The sequence below is a fragment of the Calidris pugnax genome, unplaced genomic scaffold (genome assembly GCF_001431845.1).
Source record: "Calidris pugnax isolate Ruff unplaced genomic scaffold, ASM143184v1 scaffold171, whole genome shotgun sequence".
Classification (NCBI taxonomy): Eukaryota; Metazoa; Chordata; class Aves; order Charadriiformes; family Scolopacidae; genus Calidris; species Calidris pugnax.
In genome coordinates, this window is record NW_015091064.1 from 5,260,785 (window position 1) to 5,280,399 (window position 19,615).

Here is a 19,615-nt window from a genome sequence, read left to right on the forward strand (position 1 = left end):
GTTTTCCGGACATCTGTCCTCAGTGAGGAAATGCTGGACACACACTGCATGACTGTGCTTAAGACAAACTAACCCTGTCATTGAATACAGAGTTTTATTTTCTACTGTATCATTCCCATTGTTTGTTGTTCTCCTCCGAGTACTTATTTGCAGATTCATTTAGATTCATTGCAGATTCATCAGTTAAATGTTTTTGAGATATTACCTCAGCTATAACATCCAGAATTTGGATTTTAATAAAGCAGCTCCCTTTTTCTTCATCTGAAGATCTTGCAACCTCTAAAGAAACAATCACATCTACTGCTTTAATACACTTCATTAATCAAATCTTCTTTTACTTTTAGCAGAGATGTCTTCAGGTGTCTTTGGGATGTTCCAGGTTTTTTTCCCTCTCTTCTTGTTCTGTTTGTTTTCTCATGGCAGAAATTAGAATCACAAGCATTAGCAGGATTGCTCTATTGACCAAGGATCAATACTAGATTGCTTTTCTCCCCTCACAGCTGACAGCTCCATCCTCCTCTGACTTCAGAAATATTCATCAGAATTACAGTCACTTTGTAGACTTTTTATCTTAGCTCTATCATGAATGGCTTAGCAGACACAATGCTTTCCATATATCACTTCCTTTAATGCTGCCTTCTCTTTCCTGTTGGAGAGACACTTTCCTGAGGAAAGTCACAGCCATAACTGGAACCAGCAGAGGCTTAATGTCATCCACACATTGCAACACACTTAAAATAGCAGATCAACCTTTATACTAAAAAGCTATGGATTTCTATTTTAGCATAAACAACTCCTGAGGTTTGGCATCTTTATTTCCAACGTTAAAAAGCTGCATGTCACACAAGTGAAAGACATACGGTCGTTCAGACGGCAGCTGGGCTTTGGCTGAAAAATACTGCAGACTGAGAGCAGAGCACAGATTACAGCATCCCCTGGTCCGGAGGTGCTGCTGGCTGTGCCTCCAGAGCAGGGCACGTTGTCACGGAACTAGTGGTTTCTATAGCAGCAAGTGCTATATAAAAAGCTTGACTTTTCCCTAATCTAGGTAATCTTTAGGTGATGTAAGGAAGTTGGGAAAGAAGAGACACAAACCTGCCTCTGTGCGTATTGCAGGTGGGCTCTGAGCACGTACCGCACTGCAGGCTCTGTGGGGATCAGCTGCCCCTGGATTTCAAGACTCATTTTCCGCTGATGTTCTGTAGCTATTATATTTGTCTGGTAATTTCTATCCCCACATCCCCCAAAATACCCATCAGTACCATCCCTGCTGCAATACTACCCCAACACCCCCACACCTGCCTCCCACCACCTATGTCATACCTCACCCCACGGCTTCCCCAGGGGTCTCTAAGGACTGCCCCATGCTCTGCTTGCTATGGCGTGACTATGGCCCCATAGTCTACCCACCTCACCAGTACCAGCCAGTCAATATCCTCAGTCCACACAGACGTACACTGCACCCACCACCCCCAGCCTAAAAAGTGGCCCCCCACTCCGCTGAGCTCATTAGAGCAGACATAGGTTATCCTATATCTGGTGGCCCCTGGTTCCTATACGCATGCTCCCTCTGGTCTACATGCTGTCCAGAATGAATTCAAGGGTTGCACCTGACCCTGAGTTCTTCAAGCCAATACAGATGAGATAAAATCATATTCTACAAGGTATATTTCATCCGGTTCATTTGAAGATCATAAATGTCAGTTTTGTTGCTTAGATGTTAATTTTAAATTCTGACCACACAATGGCACATTTCTACCTTTAGCATGTTGCTTAAGAACACCAAACAGAACTGCAACACAGCTTCTTGCATTTAAACAATCTTTTTTTGAACAGTGAGCCCAGCTCACAGCCACTGGACCTATTGGTTGGCCCAGTTCTGGTTGGGATTACGCATGCTTCATTTGCCCAGTGGCACCCTAAGAAGCTCTGCCACCAGCTGGCCAGACACCACATTTGCATTTAAAATAAAACAGATATCCCACACAGACATGAGCAGGAACCAAATCAGAGGAACATCATCACATCATACGTAACCCTGCCCTGCCTCCAAATCAGCCTCTCCAGCCACTCTCCACGCCAAACCCCACCAGGGCCTCACCAGATACAACACCCTCCACAATGGTGACTCCACCCCAGACGGCCCCTTCCCCTGACCATGCTTTCTGCACCGCTGGCCAAGTACAAAGGCAAGTCTGCTGAAGGACCAGCTGTATGGGTGGAATCTCTAAGGAGTGATTACCCTTTGGAATAAAATCTTGCCAATTTGCATTTTAAAAAAACCAACCCAAAGCACTGCTGGCAACAGCGTCTTAGTATCAGTTGCAGAAAGGAAAAAATGTCCTTTCCTGACATATCATTTAAAGGCCTAAAATCTCCCTGCAGCTGGGATTTTCGGAGGCACAGAACTTATTCCACAAGCATTTTTGAGCAAAATGTTCTGCCCAGTCAACAGAAGTTTTGCCTGAGTAAAAGCAGCTACTTTAACCAAAAAGTGAGGAAGTTATAAACCAACAGGTTTTCAAAACATACACAGAATTGCTCCCATAAACAAAGGGAGTTTTAATATTGTTTTTAATGGGAGAACTCATTCTGCTGAGTGCTTACATGAATCTCTCCCTCGTGCACTTTCTCATACGATAAATAGGTCAAAAAATACCCTCTCCCTACTGAGTGGTGTGATATATTATTTTCTGTCAGCTTGTATGACATAAAAGTATTCACCATTTAAATACTGCGTGTAAATTTGTCTTCAACTTATCTGCATTAATCCTTTTGTTCTTAAACCAATTAGCGTACTGGTTTAGAAAATTCCTCAGGACATAAATTTCCACGGCACAGACGTTTATTTGAACTGTAAACAGAAGCGGAGGGTTGCTATGGTGTGATCTTTTGCTCAAAGTCTATTTACTTCTCCCAGCTAACAACAGTACCAGTAGTGGAGTCCATAAAACAGAACATATGAAGTAAAGCAGCCGTCACACATCATGGCACTGAGAAGCCCTTATTCTAAGGAAATGAACTGGAACACTCGCCACAAACAGAGGTATGTAGAAAAGCAAGATTAATTTATTTATTTTTTTTTGGTTAAAAATAATATTTTAACCTGTATTTTGTGATCAAAGCTGTAAAAAGAAGAAGCAATTTGAAAGGTCTGCTTTGATTGTTGCTGTTTTCTAGTCCTCTTGCAAAATTGTAGGTTTGTGCAAGTTTAGGTGTGCAGCCCAGGTGAATATTCACATTATGGCAAGTTAATGAGACCCTGGAGGAATAGGAACAGGCAAAGAGCAAACAGATACGGCACAGAGAAGCTGCTTGCAAAATCCCTCAATTAGCCTTTTGCAAGAGTATGGCACCATGATAACTACGGAAATACCGCATAGCTATATCCAAAATGGATATTCTCATTCACCAGCAACACTTGTAGCCCCTCTGAACTGCTCTCCTACTGGAACTACGAGCATAGGAAAGTTTTTCCTTTTTGCTTTTTGCTGATGACATCGGTGGTTTTCATAATCAGACTTGCAAAAAAGGCAGTCCAAACACATCCTTAATCCTCCAATTGTCAGGTTCAAGTATATAAACAAAACTGTTATGAAAGAAGAACGGCTGTTAGGAACATAAACCATCTCAAAGAGAGAAAAAAAACACACACTTTCCTCTAACATAAGACTGGAAATTTAAGTTATTTTTCTAGGAAGTCCCCCACCTGACTTCTCCCTTTACTCCTGGACCTTTTTAAACAGCAAATCAGCAACAGAAAATATCATGCAACATAATGCGATCACTTAATAATAAGGTTCTTCCACTAAAGTGGGGAATGCTTCCAATTCCCACCCAGAGAGGGGGGCCAGGCACTATTTTCCTAGTGTAGGTGAGTTATACCTTTCTCTCATATTAAGAAATCTCTTTTTTGACATCTGCGTGTAGGACTCCGTTAGGGGTATCTCCACCATCCTTACAGGCAATGTAGGTACAGGGAACATACCTGCAAGAGCAGGTACTGTGGGGCTGTGGAGTGAAGCCAACTGTTGTTAAGGACTCACAAGGATGTTTAATCCACCCCACGGGGCAGGGGCTGCCTGCTCTTTCCTGGTCCACAGCACTAATGCCCATGAGCAGCTGGAGAGTGGGTGCAGCTCAGCTTCCCCAGCAGCAATACATGGCATGTGTGTTCCAAGACCACCCTGTGGCACAACCCAAAATACAGTAAGTGGAGATGACCGGGAGGTTTGCTTTAAAAATACTCTTAACTGGACATCAGCTGTGAACACCGAGGCACTCATAATCACCCAGTGCAATCTGGCAGCCAGATGTTCCTGCCTTTCCCTCCTGCTGTGGTAGAAAGACATAGGTCTCTTGCAGGTTTGCTATGGATCTGCGGGCCCTGCCTGGATTTCTCAAGTATCCTAGAACTTTCTCTAATAATGCTCTAATAATTTCACTAACTCAACTGACCCAACTAATTTTGCACAGGTTAGTCAATCTTAAACAATTTAGAATACATTTAAAGGGTCCTTAGCATGCACAGCAGACAAGAACTAAGATTTGCAGCATGCTCTTTTCATGGTTTAAACTACCCATGACCTGGAATGCTGCAGCAGATCATCAAGAACAAAAAAGCACACCTGAATATTGCTGTCTTTTCCACTGTTTTAAAACCATATAGAAGCCCTGAGTAGTTTGCACAGAAATCAAGGATGTGGGTAGCCCAGTATCACAGAGCTTTGAGTTTCTTGCTGTTTAGCAGCAGGAATGCTAGAAGTTGTAGGAGACCTCACCTGACATGGGGTTGTCCACGCTGTTAGGCTGCTGGTTTTACTCAGCTCTCTTTCACAGAATCACAGAATGATATGGGGTTGGAAGGGACCTCTGGATCTCCACTCTTTTAAAACCATACAGAAGCCCTGAGTAGTCCGCACAGAAATCAAGGATGTGGGTAGCCCAGTATCACAGAGCTTTGAGTTTCTTGCTGTTTAGCAGCAGGAATGCTAGAAGTTGTAGGAGACCTCACCTGACATGGGGTTGTCCACGCTGTTAGGCTGCTGGTTTTACTCAGCTCTCTTTCACAGAATCACAGAATGATATGGGGCCAGAGCTTTGAGTTTCCTGCTGTTTAGCAGCAGGAATGCTGGAAGTTATAGGAGACCTCACCTGACATGGGGTTCTCCATGCTGGCTTTACTCTGCTCTCTGTCACAGAATCATAGAATGATATGGTTGGAAGGCACCTCTGGAGACCATCTAGTCCAACCCTCCTGCCAAAGGAGGTCCACATAGAGCAGGTTGCACAGGAACATGTCCAGGTGGGCTTTGAATGTCTCCAGAGACGGAGACTCCACCACCTTTCTGGGCAGCCTGTTCCAGGGCTCTGCCACCCTCAGTATAAAGAAGTCCCTCCTCATGTTTAGATGGAACAACTTCTGTTCAAGTTTGTGCCCATTTCCTCTTTTCCTGTCACTGGGCACCGCTGAAAAAAAGATTGACCCCATCCTCTTGACACCCACCCTTTAAGTATTTCTAGGCATTGATCAGATCCTCCCTCAGTCTTCTCTTCTCCAGACTAAAAAGGTCCAAGTCCTTCAGCTTTTCCTCATCAGAGAGATGTTCTAGGCCCCTATTCAACTTCATAGCCTTTTGCTTTACCCTCTCCAGCAGTTCCCTGTCCCTTTTCCTTGCCAGAGAGATGTTCTAAGCCCCTATTCAACTTCATAGCCTTTGCTTTACCCTCTCCAGCAGTTCGCTGTCCTTCTTGAACTGGGGAGCCCAGAACTGGACAGAGTACTCCAGATGGGGTCTCACCAGGGCAGAGTAGAGAGGGAGGATGACCTCCCTCAACCTGCTGGCCACACTCTTCTTTATGCACCCCAGGATGCCACTTGGCCACAAGTGGCCACAAGAGCACATTGCTGGCTCATTGCCATCCTGTTGTCCACCAGGGACTCCAATTCCTGGAAGCATTTTGGAAACCCTGCTTCTCATTCATCAAAGATTCACTGATCTCATTGTATTTCAAGATGAAATATTTCAGGTTGAGCAGGCCAACAATTTTCCACAATCTCAGTTTTGCTGAAAAGTTTTTATGATGTCTGCACGGAAGTGGCTGGTAGGTGCACTTATGTCAGTGCTGGGATCAAAGCTGGATTTTTAAAGAGGGGTATATCATCCTCATGCTGCATGTGTGTAGATTATGTGGATAATTCACGAAAAGGGAGGACAAAGTCTTGCCCTTTTCTCATGCATGTGTGTATATTATGTGGCTAATTCACACAAAAGGGAGGACAAAGTCTTGCCCTTTTCTCATTAATGGTCAGTTAATCAGAAAGTAGGATTTTATTCTAATTCTGCAACTGTATTTTTAATTGCATAGCTGCCTACTGCTCTGGAAGCTTTCTAAATTTAAGCAGTAACCTAAGGAAAAGTTCTCCTAAAAACTGGGACCTGTCCTGAAAACTAGAATTTAGCCCATCCCAAGAGCCAGGCTCTCATTCTCTTCATTAAACCACAACAGGATCTTTAATCCACGGCCATTTTCCTTTCGTTTTTGCCTTACTGTTTGAGTATTCGCATGTGAACTGTTGCACAATGGAGCTAAAAATACAAAGCTCCAAACGCATCCAGGAAGATTTCACATTGTTCTGGCTGTCCCTTTCTTCAGGGAGCAAAAGCTTCCAGCTCCATAGCAAAACAAAGCAGCTCTCTGCAACCGTAGAAGGAATAAGGCTGAACTGAACTACAGGGCAGGGCAGGTGATCCAAGAATGGCAAAATGGACTGTGCTTTCCTGGTACACTCTGTTACTTTCCTTTTCTAGGTCTCATGGAGCATCTGTCTCATTGGGCATAAGTGCATGTGGTCAAATCAGACAGGGATTGAGAACAGAACGAGTTAGGTGAACGTCTGACAAATCTGTGTAACACAGGCAATGTGACTGGGGATCAAATCCTGCTCAGCCCGGAGCTGTGGGGAGAGACAAGAGGAGTCTCCCAGTACCTGCAAGGAGGTTATTGGACAGACACAGCCAGGCTGCTTACAGCAATGCCCAGTGGGAGGATGAAATAAAATGAGCACAAGTTGAAACAAGAGAGGTTCTGACTGTATATAAGGCAAAACTTCTTCATCGTGAAGGACAAGCCTTCATCAAGCGGTGAAATGCGCAGCCCAAAAAGGCTGAGCTGTCTCCATCCTTGGAGGCTTTGAAGACCAACAGAATAAAGCCCTGAGCAGCTGGTCTGATGTCACAGCTGACTCTTCTCTGAGGAGCAGCTCAGGCTAGAGAATCCTGAGGTCCCTTCAGACCTGAATTCTCCAATGATCTTGGGAAACTTGCCACTGGACTATGGCGTATCAAAGCAAAGGCTATGCACAAAACCCCCTACATCCATTTATGGGAATATCCTGCCTTTAGGAAAAGCTTCCTTCTAATCCCCAACAGTCAGAGTCGGCCAAACATCAGCCTGAAGTGTGATTTAACACTAGCTTTTACGTTTAAGAAGGAAACCTACACTAATAGAAAGCTGCAATGAAAATGCTAAAAGCTTTGCTGAAAAGCTGATAAAGCTTGTGATCGACATGCTCAACAAGGCTTCCCAATTTTAGACTCTGACACTTATCTTGAAAAAAACTAAAAGAAAGTAGCTCAATTCTCAGCCAACAGAACTTGCAAAGGCCAAGAATGTTTGAAAAAACAGGTCCCTTTTTATTTAATAGCCAGAGACACAATTTAAAACAAATTTTAGGTATCCCAATTTGAAAAGTTAACCTAACTTGCAGCAGAAAATTTTTGGTATCTCACATCAAACAAGAAAGTTAATGTCATTTCTGAATACAGTGAGCAGCTGGTAGATGAAACAGAGTATTAAAGTGCAGATCAACAAATGGACTCTTAGCTGCTGGAAGACACAGCTAAGAAACTGAGAATAATCCAAAAAATAACTGAACAGCACCTTGAGCATTGAAATATACAGTGGTATACACCTGGAATATTGCAGTTCATGGGATAAAACACTTCCATAAGTATTACAGTGCCCCCGGTAGCAGAGAGAGAAAACCGAATCTCTTTAGTATTTGGGAAGCAGCTTCTCCTCAGGCTGACCCAAAAGCTGACACTGTTCACAGATTCCTAGCACAGGAAGATGGAAAAGCAGGGCTACGCCAGACGTCAGAGGTCAAACTGCTGCCTTAGGTACTTACAGCAGTATGGAGCACAGCCTTCTCAGAACTGCTTAATCACTTTATACATTGAAATTCTCTTAGACCTGTTAATGAACTGTGGAAGAAAACAGCAAGGAGGGACAGAATAAAGCCAGGCTCCACTATGCAGCTACCAGAGCTCCCTGCTGTGGTCAGGATGTGACTTGAACAACTCTGACGAATAAAAAGCAGCTTTGACTGTCCATGCAAATATTGCACTTTTTGAGAGGATCTAGCCTCTAAGACTGAAATTATGTGAAAATCAACAGAAAACATAAGACTCAGCCAGCGAGGAACACCTCTTATAGTTCCTTCTCCTCAAACCAGACATTTTCAAACACCCCTTCTCACACTCCAGCCCTGCAGTGCTCCCCCCGCAAAATCCCATCACCTTGCTCAGGTGGCAGGTTTAAGCAGAAGACTCTAACATAACAGGTCTGCATATTATACAGAATAGCTGCTGCTTACTATTTTTTTTTAAGTAAACAATGTTTTTCCAAACAAACAATTTTTGTTCCAAATAAAGCAAACTGCATATCAGTAGCTAGCATATTTTGTTAACTCTAGAATTAATATTAAAAGAAGGGGACAACAAAAAAAATCACAGCAGATTTCTTACAGTCTGCTTTGATTTTATTTTGAAGTGTCAGACTCTGTGTCGCTGGAAGCAGACGTTCCCTCAGTGGTATTTGTACACTGCCGACACAACAGACGCTCAACTTGCCAGGCTCTCTCAGCAGAACTCCATTAGGAAAAGAAAAAGTTTGTATTTTTGTATCAAATATAAAGCAGAACTTAATGAATGAGGCCTTTAACCACGTGGCTATGTTTTCTCTGTTTAGAAGGAGGTTTACTCCACACTGGCAATCTGCAGGATTCGTTTCCATTTTGGCAGCATACAGTGACCCAAGACACTCACTCCTGCCAGATCAAGTCACAGCTTGTCAGCTGGATCTGCGACCTCCTGGCTTTCTAGAGCCCTTGCTGGTTAATGTCCAGGTGTCCCAGCACCTCTGTGCTGGGTGCTCAGTGTCTTCTCACTGATCATCCAACACCCAGCTCTGCTAAACACTGCCATGACCCATTCCAAACTGCGGTCTTGACTGACTTGACTGATCTTGTTTCATTTGGAGAAGGTGATGATGACAACACAAATGTCACTGCTCAGAGGCAGGCAACACTGCTCATACCAAAAGATTTACATGGGAGTCTCCATCCCATACGTGAAATGGCAGAGATATTCCAATGGTGACCTGCCCTGAAAAGCTGTTCTCTAGAGAGCTGCCTTCTCCTCCAGCTGAAGATCTTGCTCCTGCCTCTTATTCAAACATGACATAGACACTGGACCTGCATTTTTAAATGTGTGCATTCCTTAAATCTCTGCAGTGTCTCACTTTCACAAACACAAACTTTCTTATATAAAAATTGCTTTGATGTCCATCACATCACTATCACATCCCTCATAAATTTGTTCTTCACAGATAATGTGATATGGCTGTGTTCCTTCTGTTTTTACAGGTGGGCTTGTTGAGGGACAGGTTGTTGTTGAGAGACAGGTAGGCATAGCATGTATCTTCTTCTAAATTCAGCAGCAGATTTAGGAGTGGGAGAATCCAGGAATCCTTTTAGCTCCCTCCTCCACGGTCTGAACTGTACAAAACATAGTGTGAACATCAGTAAACTCTGTCTTTGAAGTTTTAGAAAACTTAACTTTTATAGGAAAGTATCCCAACCCAGTACTGACTTGGGAAAAAAGTGCAAACCAACATTGGATGTATACTGTAGAAGACTTGGATGTAAAGGGGAAATCTAGGAAACACAAATGAGCTGAAAAAGATTTCAGACCTCATGGGAAAATCAGATCAGTCTCACTGACTTTGACAGAGCCCATCCTGGACCAACATGCACTTCCAACCACAGCAGCAACACATTCATCTCCTGCTGTTATTTCCCTTCTGTAACTGTTGTATTCCTGCATTTAACCAAGCAATTTCTATTAAGTTTTTCAGTGTTTTGGAATAAGCCTCCAAAGTCCCTGTCTTCCAGTGAAATCAGTAAGAACTTCTCAAGCTTCAAGGAACTTGTTACTATTAAAAAAAAAAAAACAAAACCAAACCAAAACAAAACAAAAAAAAATTTTTAGATAAACCAAATTTTAGAAATTGCTTCTGTACCAGGACATCAAATACTGGCATACAAACCCTAATTTTCTTAACTACTACTTAATATAAAAAATCAGTTTCCAGAAATGTGTATTTTAAAAACAAGGCTGTGCATATAAGTCAAACATAAGCTCCAGTCTTGCATAACTGATACTGCAATACCCTCTGGTGGTCAAACAAAAATAGTTTGCCTAAACACCTGAACTTCTTCCTCCATAAAAAGCCTCTCTAGACATGTTTTCCTTTGACAGGGGGAAATAATTCACATATTTTTCACAAATTAATTTGTAGTGCATATTGTCACTTGTCTGGCAACACCAAAAGACCAACCTCAGTCAAGTTTTTGCTCAGAATGGTGGGCACCAACACAACTTGTCAGATAAACTAATCACAAAACAAAATCCTAAGCAAAGGCAACACCTTCTATAGTGACATTCATAACTTTCTTTCAAGTTTGACATCCCCAACCAGGAAAAATAATGATCCCATAATCAATTTACATAGATGCATATGGCATGAAGCCACAATAAAAATCAACTTATTCTACAGGATGAAAAGAAGCACACAGTCAATCAGTTGCACCAATTCAAATGAGCACCTTGCTTAAATGCCCCGAGTTGTTATAATGAACACATCAAATGGTAAACTGGCAGATGGTAATACGAGGGGAAACGTTTCAGTATGAGCCTCGGTTCTGCTGAGCTGTTAATCATCTAGGTAAAAGGCCTGAACAGGCTACTAGTATATCCAGTAAGGAATCTATAGTAACATCCAGAAATGTCATCCTTGCACTCACCTTGATGTGCTTTAACGGTGCATAACCACTCCTTTATTGACTTCTGGTCCCAATAGGAAATGGGATCATTTTCAAAATTATCTTAGTGATCTGGTGTTGGAACAGCAGCTACATTTTAAAGTCATATTATTATAATATTTTTTAAAGTCCAACTTCTTTGAATAGCCATGATCCCATTCTTATCTATTACTTCCAGAGAAATGGCTTGAACACTACAAAGTGCCCACTACCTGCATGAGGACTCAGCTTACTTTTGTTTAAAGCCTAAAGAAGTCCTAAACAGTTAAGATTTCTTTCTTTTCTGAGGTTGTGGGGTCTCAGACCAACAGATCGGACTTTAACCTATGACTTCTCCTTCGGTAAGATGTTCTGAGAGGTACTCCATAGCCCTGCATCCAAACCAGGGCAGGTACAACTGCATCTTTGCAGGCACCACTCACTGGAATAGACACCTGCTTGTAATCTTTCCATTCAGTTTATTCAGTGGCTACAAGTAGTCATTTGGAAGCTGTGTACTCAGCTCAATAACCATCTCTAGTTTATTATTATGTTTAATTTGCAGAAATTGACTTTGAGGAAGGATTAGAATTAAAATAACACAAGAACTTTGTAAATGGATTCATGGAATTGTCAGAGTTGGAAGGGACCTCTAGAGATCATCTAGTCCAACTCCCCTGCTAAAGCAGGATTGCCCAGAGCACATCGCTCAGGACTGCATCCAGGCGGGTCTTGAAGATCTCCAGAGAAGGGGCCTCCACACCCTCCCTGGGCAGCCTGTTCCAGGGCTCTGGCACCCTCACCGGAAAGAAGTTTTTCCTCATATTTGAGTGGAACTTCCCATGTTCTAGCTTGAGCCCGTTGCCCCTCATCCTATTGCTGGAAACCACTGTAAAGAGTCCGGCTCCATCATCCTTCAACCCACCCTTTAGGAACTTGTAAACATAGATGAGGTCTCCCCTCAGTCTTCTCAAGGCTAAAGAGTCCCAGCTCTTTGAGCCTTTCCTCATAAGGGAGGTGCTCCAATCCCTTAACCATCTTTGTTGCCCTACGTTGGACTCTCTCCAGTAGTTCCCTGTCCCTCTTGAACTGGGAGGCCCAGAACTGGACAGAGTATTCCAGTTGTAGCCTCACCAGTGCAGAGTAGAGGGGGAGAATGACCTCCCTCGACCTGCTGGCCACACTTCTCCCTGTGCAGCCCAGGATTCCATTGGCCCTCTTGGCAACAAGAGCACCTTGCTGGCTCATGGAGAGCCTGCCATCCACCAGGACTCCCAGATCCTTTTCCTCAGTGGTACTTCCCTGAAGATCCACCTCTAACCTATACTGGTGCCTGGGGTTCTTCCTCCCCAGGTGCAGGACCTTACATTTGCTCTTGTTGAACCTCATTAGGTTCTTCTCTGCCCAGCTCTCCAGCCTGTCCAGGTTACGCTGGATGGCGGCACAGCCCTCTGGGGTGTCAGCCAGCCCTCCCAGTTTGGTATCATCAGTGAACTTGCTGAGGATACACTCTGTTCCCTCATCCAGGTCATTGAAGAATAAGTTGAACAGGACTGGGCCAAGTATTGACCCCTGGGGGATGCCGCTGGTTACAGGCCTCCGACTTGACCCTGCTAAACAAGAATTTAAAAAGTGTTCCATGCACAGGAACAGACTTCCCATCGGGATTCTTTCCTGACCTGATGAGCAGCTAAAATCCCATGTGCACTGATTAATGCACTGGGTCTTCCAAACATGCCTCAGCTTCACAGAATCACAGAATATTCATGGTTGGAAAGGACCTCTGAGATCACCGGGTCCAACCATACACACACAAAAAAACCCCTACAATCTCAGCCACAAGAGCATGCCACTGGAGCACACCCTGAAGTGCCACGTCTACACATTTCTTAAATACCTCCAGGGATGGTGACTCCACCACCTCCCTGTGCAGGCTGTTCCAGTGCTTGACCACTCTCTCAGTAAAGTAATTCTCTCTAATATCTAATCTAAACCTCCCCTGCCGCAACTTCAGACCATTTCCTCTGGTCCTGTCATTAGTCACTTGGGAAAAGAGGCCAACACCCAAGCAGTCAGATGCTGCTAAAACCCCATTCTCCAACCAGCTGCACATGCTCCAATTTGCAGAGGACCCTGGAATGACTGCAGCAGGATAAGCAGATTCCACAAGAGGAACAGAGGAAACTATCAGGCTGGGTTGGAAAACAGTTCATTTCTTCAGTTCACAATAATGCTGTGTGGATACATGACTTTTTTTGCTTTTTGGCTGGAAGAGATGAAAAATACTATTTAGGTTTCAATTATCTCAGAAAAACAAGGAAACAAAAAAATTTCATTCAAACCCAAAGCAAACAATGTGATCTGAGGTGAAGTTTAACTCTTCTTAAATTATGATATTGCAATCTGCAAAGTCAGAATAATTTTTCCAAATATAGAAGCATTTTTTGCTCAAATATGTCTGCATGAACTGTTTGGATAGTTGTGTAGTTATAACTATTTTAAAACAAATTATTTGCCAAATTCAGTATGTATTTCCCAATACTGCAGACAAATAAGTTTGCCAAAAAAACCCTAAAAAAGTAGATTCAAAGTTCATTGGCATTTACCAGGAAGATGAAGCAAGAGGCTAGAATCCATCTGGAGCTAATCCACACTACTCAAAAACAAGTCAGTTGAGAATTTCAGAGGAAATTTATACTTAAAATACTCCATTTTCCTGCAAAGTCACAAATACTTGTGGAAGTGCTGTTATACCACAGAAGCCCAACAGGCTGACTGTAAAGACATTTTGGACACTGTTTTGAAAATTCTCACTTTGTATACTAATAACCCTTTAAAGTTACTTATAAACTACTTCTCATAGCTGCTTAATACCGCCTGCAGACATCTCTCACTACGTAAAAAGGACTTTTGATGATCTCTGGCTGCTATTTTTTTTAAAGTCTGAAAATAAAGAGCTTTCAAAGCCCAGATTCATTGAAATACCTTATTTTAAACAAACAAGCTCTGCCCCAAATAAAGTTCAAGGCCCCAGCAGCTCTCCAATTGGGTCTCTGCTCCCTTTCTGGTGAATATTCACAAGTCAGACTTGTTTCCAATGGAGACAGTAAACACACCAGGGAAACCAGCAGCTTTCAGGAGATTGTGCTTTTGCTACATCACCACAACAGAAGTCCTCCCGATATACTCAGCAGCAACCTCCACAGCACCCTTTGCGAGGAAACCAGACTTTATTGTTCTGAGGATTTTGAACAGAGGGTGTTCTCAGCTGGAAGCAGCAGTAATTGCCTCGTAAGCTGCGAGTTTGCTGGTTACAGCTGGAGATCCGATGGCTTTCAGTAAGTCATTTCTTACAAAATTGCTGTTGCCATGAAAACTCCTTCAGCGTTCAAGCAACGAAGCAGCATAAAGCAGTAGGAAATGAGCATTAAATGAGGGAAGTAACCCAGTGCCAAGCAGTGCCTGTCAGGGCTGCCATGCGCGTTACTTTTCTGAAAGCACTCCAAATCAGCAGCTAAAAGAAAACGTTAGGAGAGAAGGAGCTTTTAAAGTGTCAATAATTGCAGGTTTAACTTTCCTAACAGCCACACAGCAATACTGGGGATACGAGTCTCAAAATGGACAAGTTGGGAAAAGGTTCTGGCTTCAGGAGAAATACCATGGTTAGGTCTTGGCAACCAGCAACCACACCTCTGGGGCAACCAGCCTCAGCTCCATCTGTGTCTCTTGGCAGCACCCAACCCAGAAGACCTGTCATTGCACAACCGGCTACTCGGGCCTGGGCAGAGGAACAGGCAGCACTGCAGCAGGACCAGGTTCAACAGGATAAGATCTGGAGAGAGGCTGTGGAGGCTGAACAGAGAGGAAGAAAAATCTGGTAAGTCACCTGTTCCAGTTTATGCCTCTTCTACTCATCTTGACAATGGTACTGATGCTCCCTGACAGTCTTAGGGCTTGATCCAAAGCCTACACTAGCAAAGGAAATTTTCTTCTGCAAGGACTTTGGATCAGACCCTAACATCTTTCTTCCTAAGATTATCTCTGTCTTCCTTCACTAGACAAAATCTATGCTAATACCTCCTGGCATGCTGGGCTTAAGCTGAAAAGAGATGCAAAGAACTGCATGCTGAATTTCATGCTAAGTATCTTTTAGTTTTATAGAGATTTCCACAATGAAGACATAAATGTGCCAACCTTTATAATTTATTGCAGACACACTGATATTATCACCTCTTCTCATATTCTTGGAAATGGCCGAAATGGAAGCTGAACAGGGTGTTCTGCCAAAACATGATTCTGTATTCCCAATCTGTAAATCTACTGAACTGCCCCATTGTCAGAGTGTTTCAGACTGAACTGCACACACACAGCCTAAGCTTTGACTTTTCAGTGACCTGAAGGAACTTGAAATTAAGATCCTCTCTGTCTCTGCCACATATCTTGAAAAAGTGTTTATGTTCACACAGCTTGAGCACATCTATTAGAAGAATATCCTCAGCGACAGTGAAATCAGGTCCAGTTCCAACTGCACACTAGATAAGCTAAAGGAAAGGGAGGAGAAAGAAGGGCATCATTCCCAGGATTTTTCAGAATGGGAAAAGAAACTATCTGAAAACCCCTGTCCTCCTCGGCCTTCTGGAGGAGATACAAACCACAGCTTCCCCAGAGACGCATTTGCTCTTGTCTGGCTCCTTTTTACCTTAGGGAAAGGCTGATGCCAGGACTCTGACTCATGCAAAGCCAAGGCCGTGGCGGCAATGTTGTGTGCTCAAACTCTTCCCAAAGGGGCCCAGCATGTTCCGTGCCCATTCCCAAGCTAAGGCAGCAGCCAGGACTCTCTCTCTCTGTGCCTGCCCCCTGGGGTTCACAGTCATGGATATTGAAATATGGAGACCCAAGCATTTCTCAGTAATTAGCACCATCCAGTAACACTCAAATCTGATACATCCGAATAGTGGCTGGCATAGCAAGATAAAAAAATGCAGCAGAGAAAAATCCAATGCTCCTAGCTCCGGGTGGTGCCCGGCTGTGCTGTACAGAGGAGCTCAGCTCAGGAGAACATACAGCTTCAGCCCCAGATCAATGAGCTCAGAGGCAGCACTGCACAGAGAGAGGTAACCAGCGCAGGGTCCCTGGAGCCCTGCAGCAAATACACCCCCAGGAGTGTATTTGCAGGTGAGAGTTACCCGCAGGTAACTCCTTCCTCTCTTCACCTCACAGCACTTCTACAATAGCAGGTGAATTTTCATTTTCTCCATTTCAGGCCAGCAAAAGCAAAGGACAGAAAATCAAAGGACTTGCCCTGTAGCCCCACACCAGGTGTAGAACAGAGCTGAAGAGCACAACTCGGGTCTTCTGACTCAATTTGCTCCCAGCACTGCTGCCTATCTGCACAAACTGCTCCTGGGGGTGTTTGCCTGCAGCAAGTACGGCTCTGGGAATTCCTACCAGGGACTTCTGCCAGCAGAACAGTGGCCATTTAAAAAGTAAGAAGCTGTGTCTTGCTAAAGGCAAGGGACAAAATTTGCTAGAGTGACTCAGGACTTTGCCAATGTAGCTGCGTTTGCTCAAGGAATACACTGTGGACATGCTATTCCTCATCTTCCTTCAGCAAAAAAAAAACCCTCCTCATGTAGTGTGGGCTCTGCATGGGAGTAAGAAAAAACCTGGGCTTCAGCACAGAAAAGACAGGTTTCAGTACAAACAATTTGCAGGTGCAAGAGCTGGCCTGTAAGTACAAAATCGAGCAGTTAGATAGGCGTTCAAATATGACTAACATTAGTATTTCATTTAAAGACAGAAAATTTTACACTGCATTTTTTTACTTCTATTCCAAGGTACCAGAACTGGAGTTTCCTAAAGGACTATGACCAAATGGTAAGTTTTGAACAAACATTCAACTGTAAACCAGGCTCTTTTTAGTTTTTGTCAATTTGAGCAAGGCTAATATTTGAAATTGAAGCATACTTAGGCATAATCCGTAAATGCTTTAAGACTAAAATATTTAGGAAAATAAAAGAGAACTGAAGTGCTTTTCATCTGCTACCTACGCCAAGAAATACAGCTCGTACGTCTGTTCAATCTGCTTCGATATTAAAAACTCCATAGAAAGACAAGTGCTAGAAGAACCAACTTCCGAGGAGAAAATTTGTAGGATAATGTCATCACGCCGAAACCCAAGCCACTTACTAAAAAAGAAACAAAAAGCCTCCCACATCACTACCATTCTAGAGCAGGCTAACTTCTCTCCCAGCTGACACCTTATGCAACACATTTGAAAATTATTCATTTCCCTGCGTTATTACCCTATTCCCACATAAGAGGACAGGAAAAAAACAATCTTTTTACTTTATTTCTTCAACACTTTCATGTACATTCAGTATGACATTTTAAAATACACTAGAATTCTAATTTCAAAAGGAAAAGTGGTGACATTTTAAAAAATCTCAGTAACTTGTATCTCTGTAACAAGCAATGGATGTAATTCTGAAAACTTATTAATGGTCCTTGTTTTATCCAGGGTAAGAAAAAGGAGCAGAAGCCACTGCCAAACTATGTGCCTGTGTTCTCAAGCAAAGTTCCCAACTCAACCAACCAGAGGATTGGCAGTCGAATGAGCACTGAACTTGGCAGGGCTCTGGTAAACATGGATTACTTCTTCAGCAGTGGAGCACGAAAGAGGAAACCTGAGGATGAGCTCCAGCTTTCCTAATGCTTCAATAAAAATACCACAGTAATAAAGCAAGTTAAATGGTTCTAGCCAACAGACTCCACAGCATGTAAAAAATTCCTCAATCTTTTTCTCAGAGAGACCAATACTACTGTCTAGCATGGAATTTCTTTCAAGAGCAAAGATGGATGTTGTCCAACAATGCTGTAGGAGACAATCCTCTTCGTATTTGGGGTGACTGGGCCATACACAGAGAGTTATCACTACAGATCTCATCCGTCTTCCCATGCAAGTCTACAGTAAGGTTGCCACCAACATCAGAAAGAACGAGATTACAGCCAAAAGGCAATTTCTTCCTGAATTTTTATCTCCTGAAAATAAAAAAATAATGGACATCCGCTCAGATGAGTCGCAACATAAACAACATACTTTCAGTTCTGAAAGTCAGCGCAACAAAATGCAGCAGCTTGTTGCATTTCATGTAGTTAGCCAAGGATTCAGCAGCCTCTGTCATCTGCATGTTTAAACTTGCTCTAAAGAACAAAATTTAAGGCATGTGAGATGCATACTGTGCTTTTTCAGCCCGTCCCACTGTGGGAAGGAGACCCAATTTTTTTTCACACCAGTTTTCATTTTTCTTTCTGCTCTCAAATTCCTTTCTCTTACTCTTTTTTCCTGGTTTAGCTGATGGAAAGTCATTGACAAGGAAGGAGACTTTCACATTGTGCTTTGAAGGCACATTAGCTCAGCAACCCGTTTTACACTCAGGATCATCGACCTTGAACTTAACAGGTTCATAGTTCCTAAAATCTGTGGTTGCCCAGGGAAACCATCACCAAGCTGAACTGACACAATACCTAAAGCCTGTTCACTTGTGCACTTTCATTACATGGGTGCAGATGTTGTGACCTGTTGTTCTGTAGAGAAAAAGCATTAATCAGTACAGCATGGAGAGTGCCTTTTGACCTACATGTAGCTTCTGTAGGACCAGGTGGAGATCAACACGGAAGCCTTGCCTTGATACAACAGCCCACAATCTTAGACTTTGCAACTAACACTATTTGTTTTTACGATTAGTCTTCAGCAGCAGAATGCAGTTCAAAAGCCAAGAGGTGGTATGGAACTGTGTGATCACTGTCAACATCCAAGTGGTCTCTGGAAAAAAAACCAAAAAGACAGTGTAGAAAGAAGAGCCAAATCCTACTCACTGAAGTCACGGTACCAAGCAGTTCTTCTCCTGCCTTCCTCAAAGCAGTGAGAACTGGAGGATTAAGATGACAGCTAAGCTACCTAGAGAAGAAGGAAGGCCACATCATGCAATCAGCCTAGGTGAAGAGGATTGATTCTGCTCTGTGCAGACATAAATTGTGGTGGGTAACTGTGTTCAAACACACCAAATGGGAACCTGCTCTTTAAAAGACATCTTCTTGTTCAGCTAAAATGCTTTCTGCTCTCTCTTGTGAGCAGAAAACCACACCAGGAACTGGTTTGTCTTTGAACATCTGAAAGAGGGAGAGGAGAAAGCAGATCAAACCTTTCCTTCCTCTAGTTGCACAGGGCTGCTTCCAAACACTGCACAGGCCACTCAGAGGCTAAATATTTATTGGTGACTGTGTAATACTGAAAAGTCATTACACTCGCATGCCTTATCTAAGACATACTGAGCAGCCTTAACTCTTCCCTAAGGGTCACAGACCCTTACTGAGTGGCAGATGTCCAATATCTGTCAGGCTCCTGTTCATGTTAGAACATTTCATTTATAAAGCATGGGGAATTTGTTTTTCAGCATGAAAGCATAT

At 43.1% G+C, this 19,615-nt stretch overlaps 1 protein-coding gene across 2 annotated transcripts; it reads left to right on the forward strand.

Annotated features, from left to right (window-relative positions):
* Positions 1-2,935: 2,935 nt before the first annotated feature.
* On the forward strand, positions 2,936-18,794 carry LOC106896663 (chromosome unknown open reading frame, human C2orf50). 2 transcript variants are annotated; one of them, XM_014956782.1, is made up of 4 exons: positions 2,936-3,046; positions 14,880-15,023; positions 16,984-17,023; positions 17,667-18,794. In XM_014956782.1, exons 1-4 carry the CDS (start codon positions 2,988-2,990, stop codon positions 17,856-17,858), a joined length of 435 nt encoding a protein of 144 aa, XP_014812268.1. In that variant the 5' UTR covers positions 2,936-2,987; the 3' UTR covers positions 17,859-18,794. The 2 variants fall into 2 exon arrangements, with proteins under 2 accessions (XP_014812268.1, XP_014812267.1); XM_014956781.1 differs by lacking the exon at positions 2,936-3,046 and having other exon boundaries at positions 14,409-15,023.
* Positions 18,795-19,615: the final 821 nt, after the last annotated feature.

Coding starts and splice junctions, on each gene's coding strand:
- LOC106896663 (XM_014956781.1), top strand. CDS start 14,764: ATGGACAAGTTGGGAAAAGGTTCTGGCTTCAGGAGAAATACCATGGTT. Junction 15,024..16,983: donor CAGAGAGGAAGAAAAATCTG/GTAAGTCACCTG, acceptor TTCTATTCCAAG/GTACCAGAACTGGAGTTTCC. Junction 17,024..17,666: donor TAAAGGACTATGACCAAATG/GTAAGTTTTGAA, acceptor TGTTTTATCCAG/GGTAAGAAAAAGGAGCAGAA.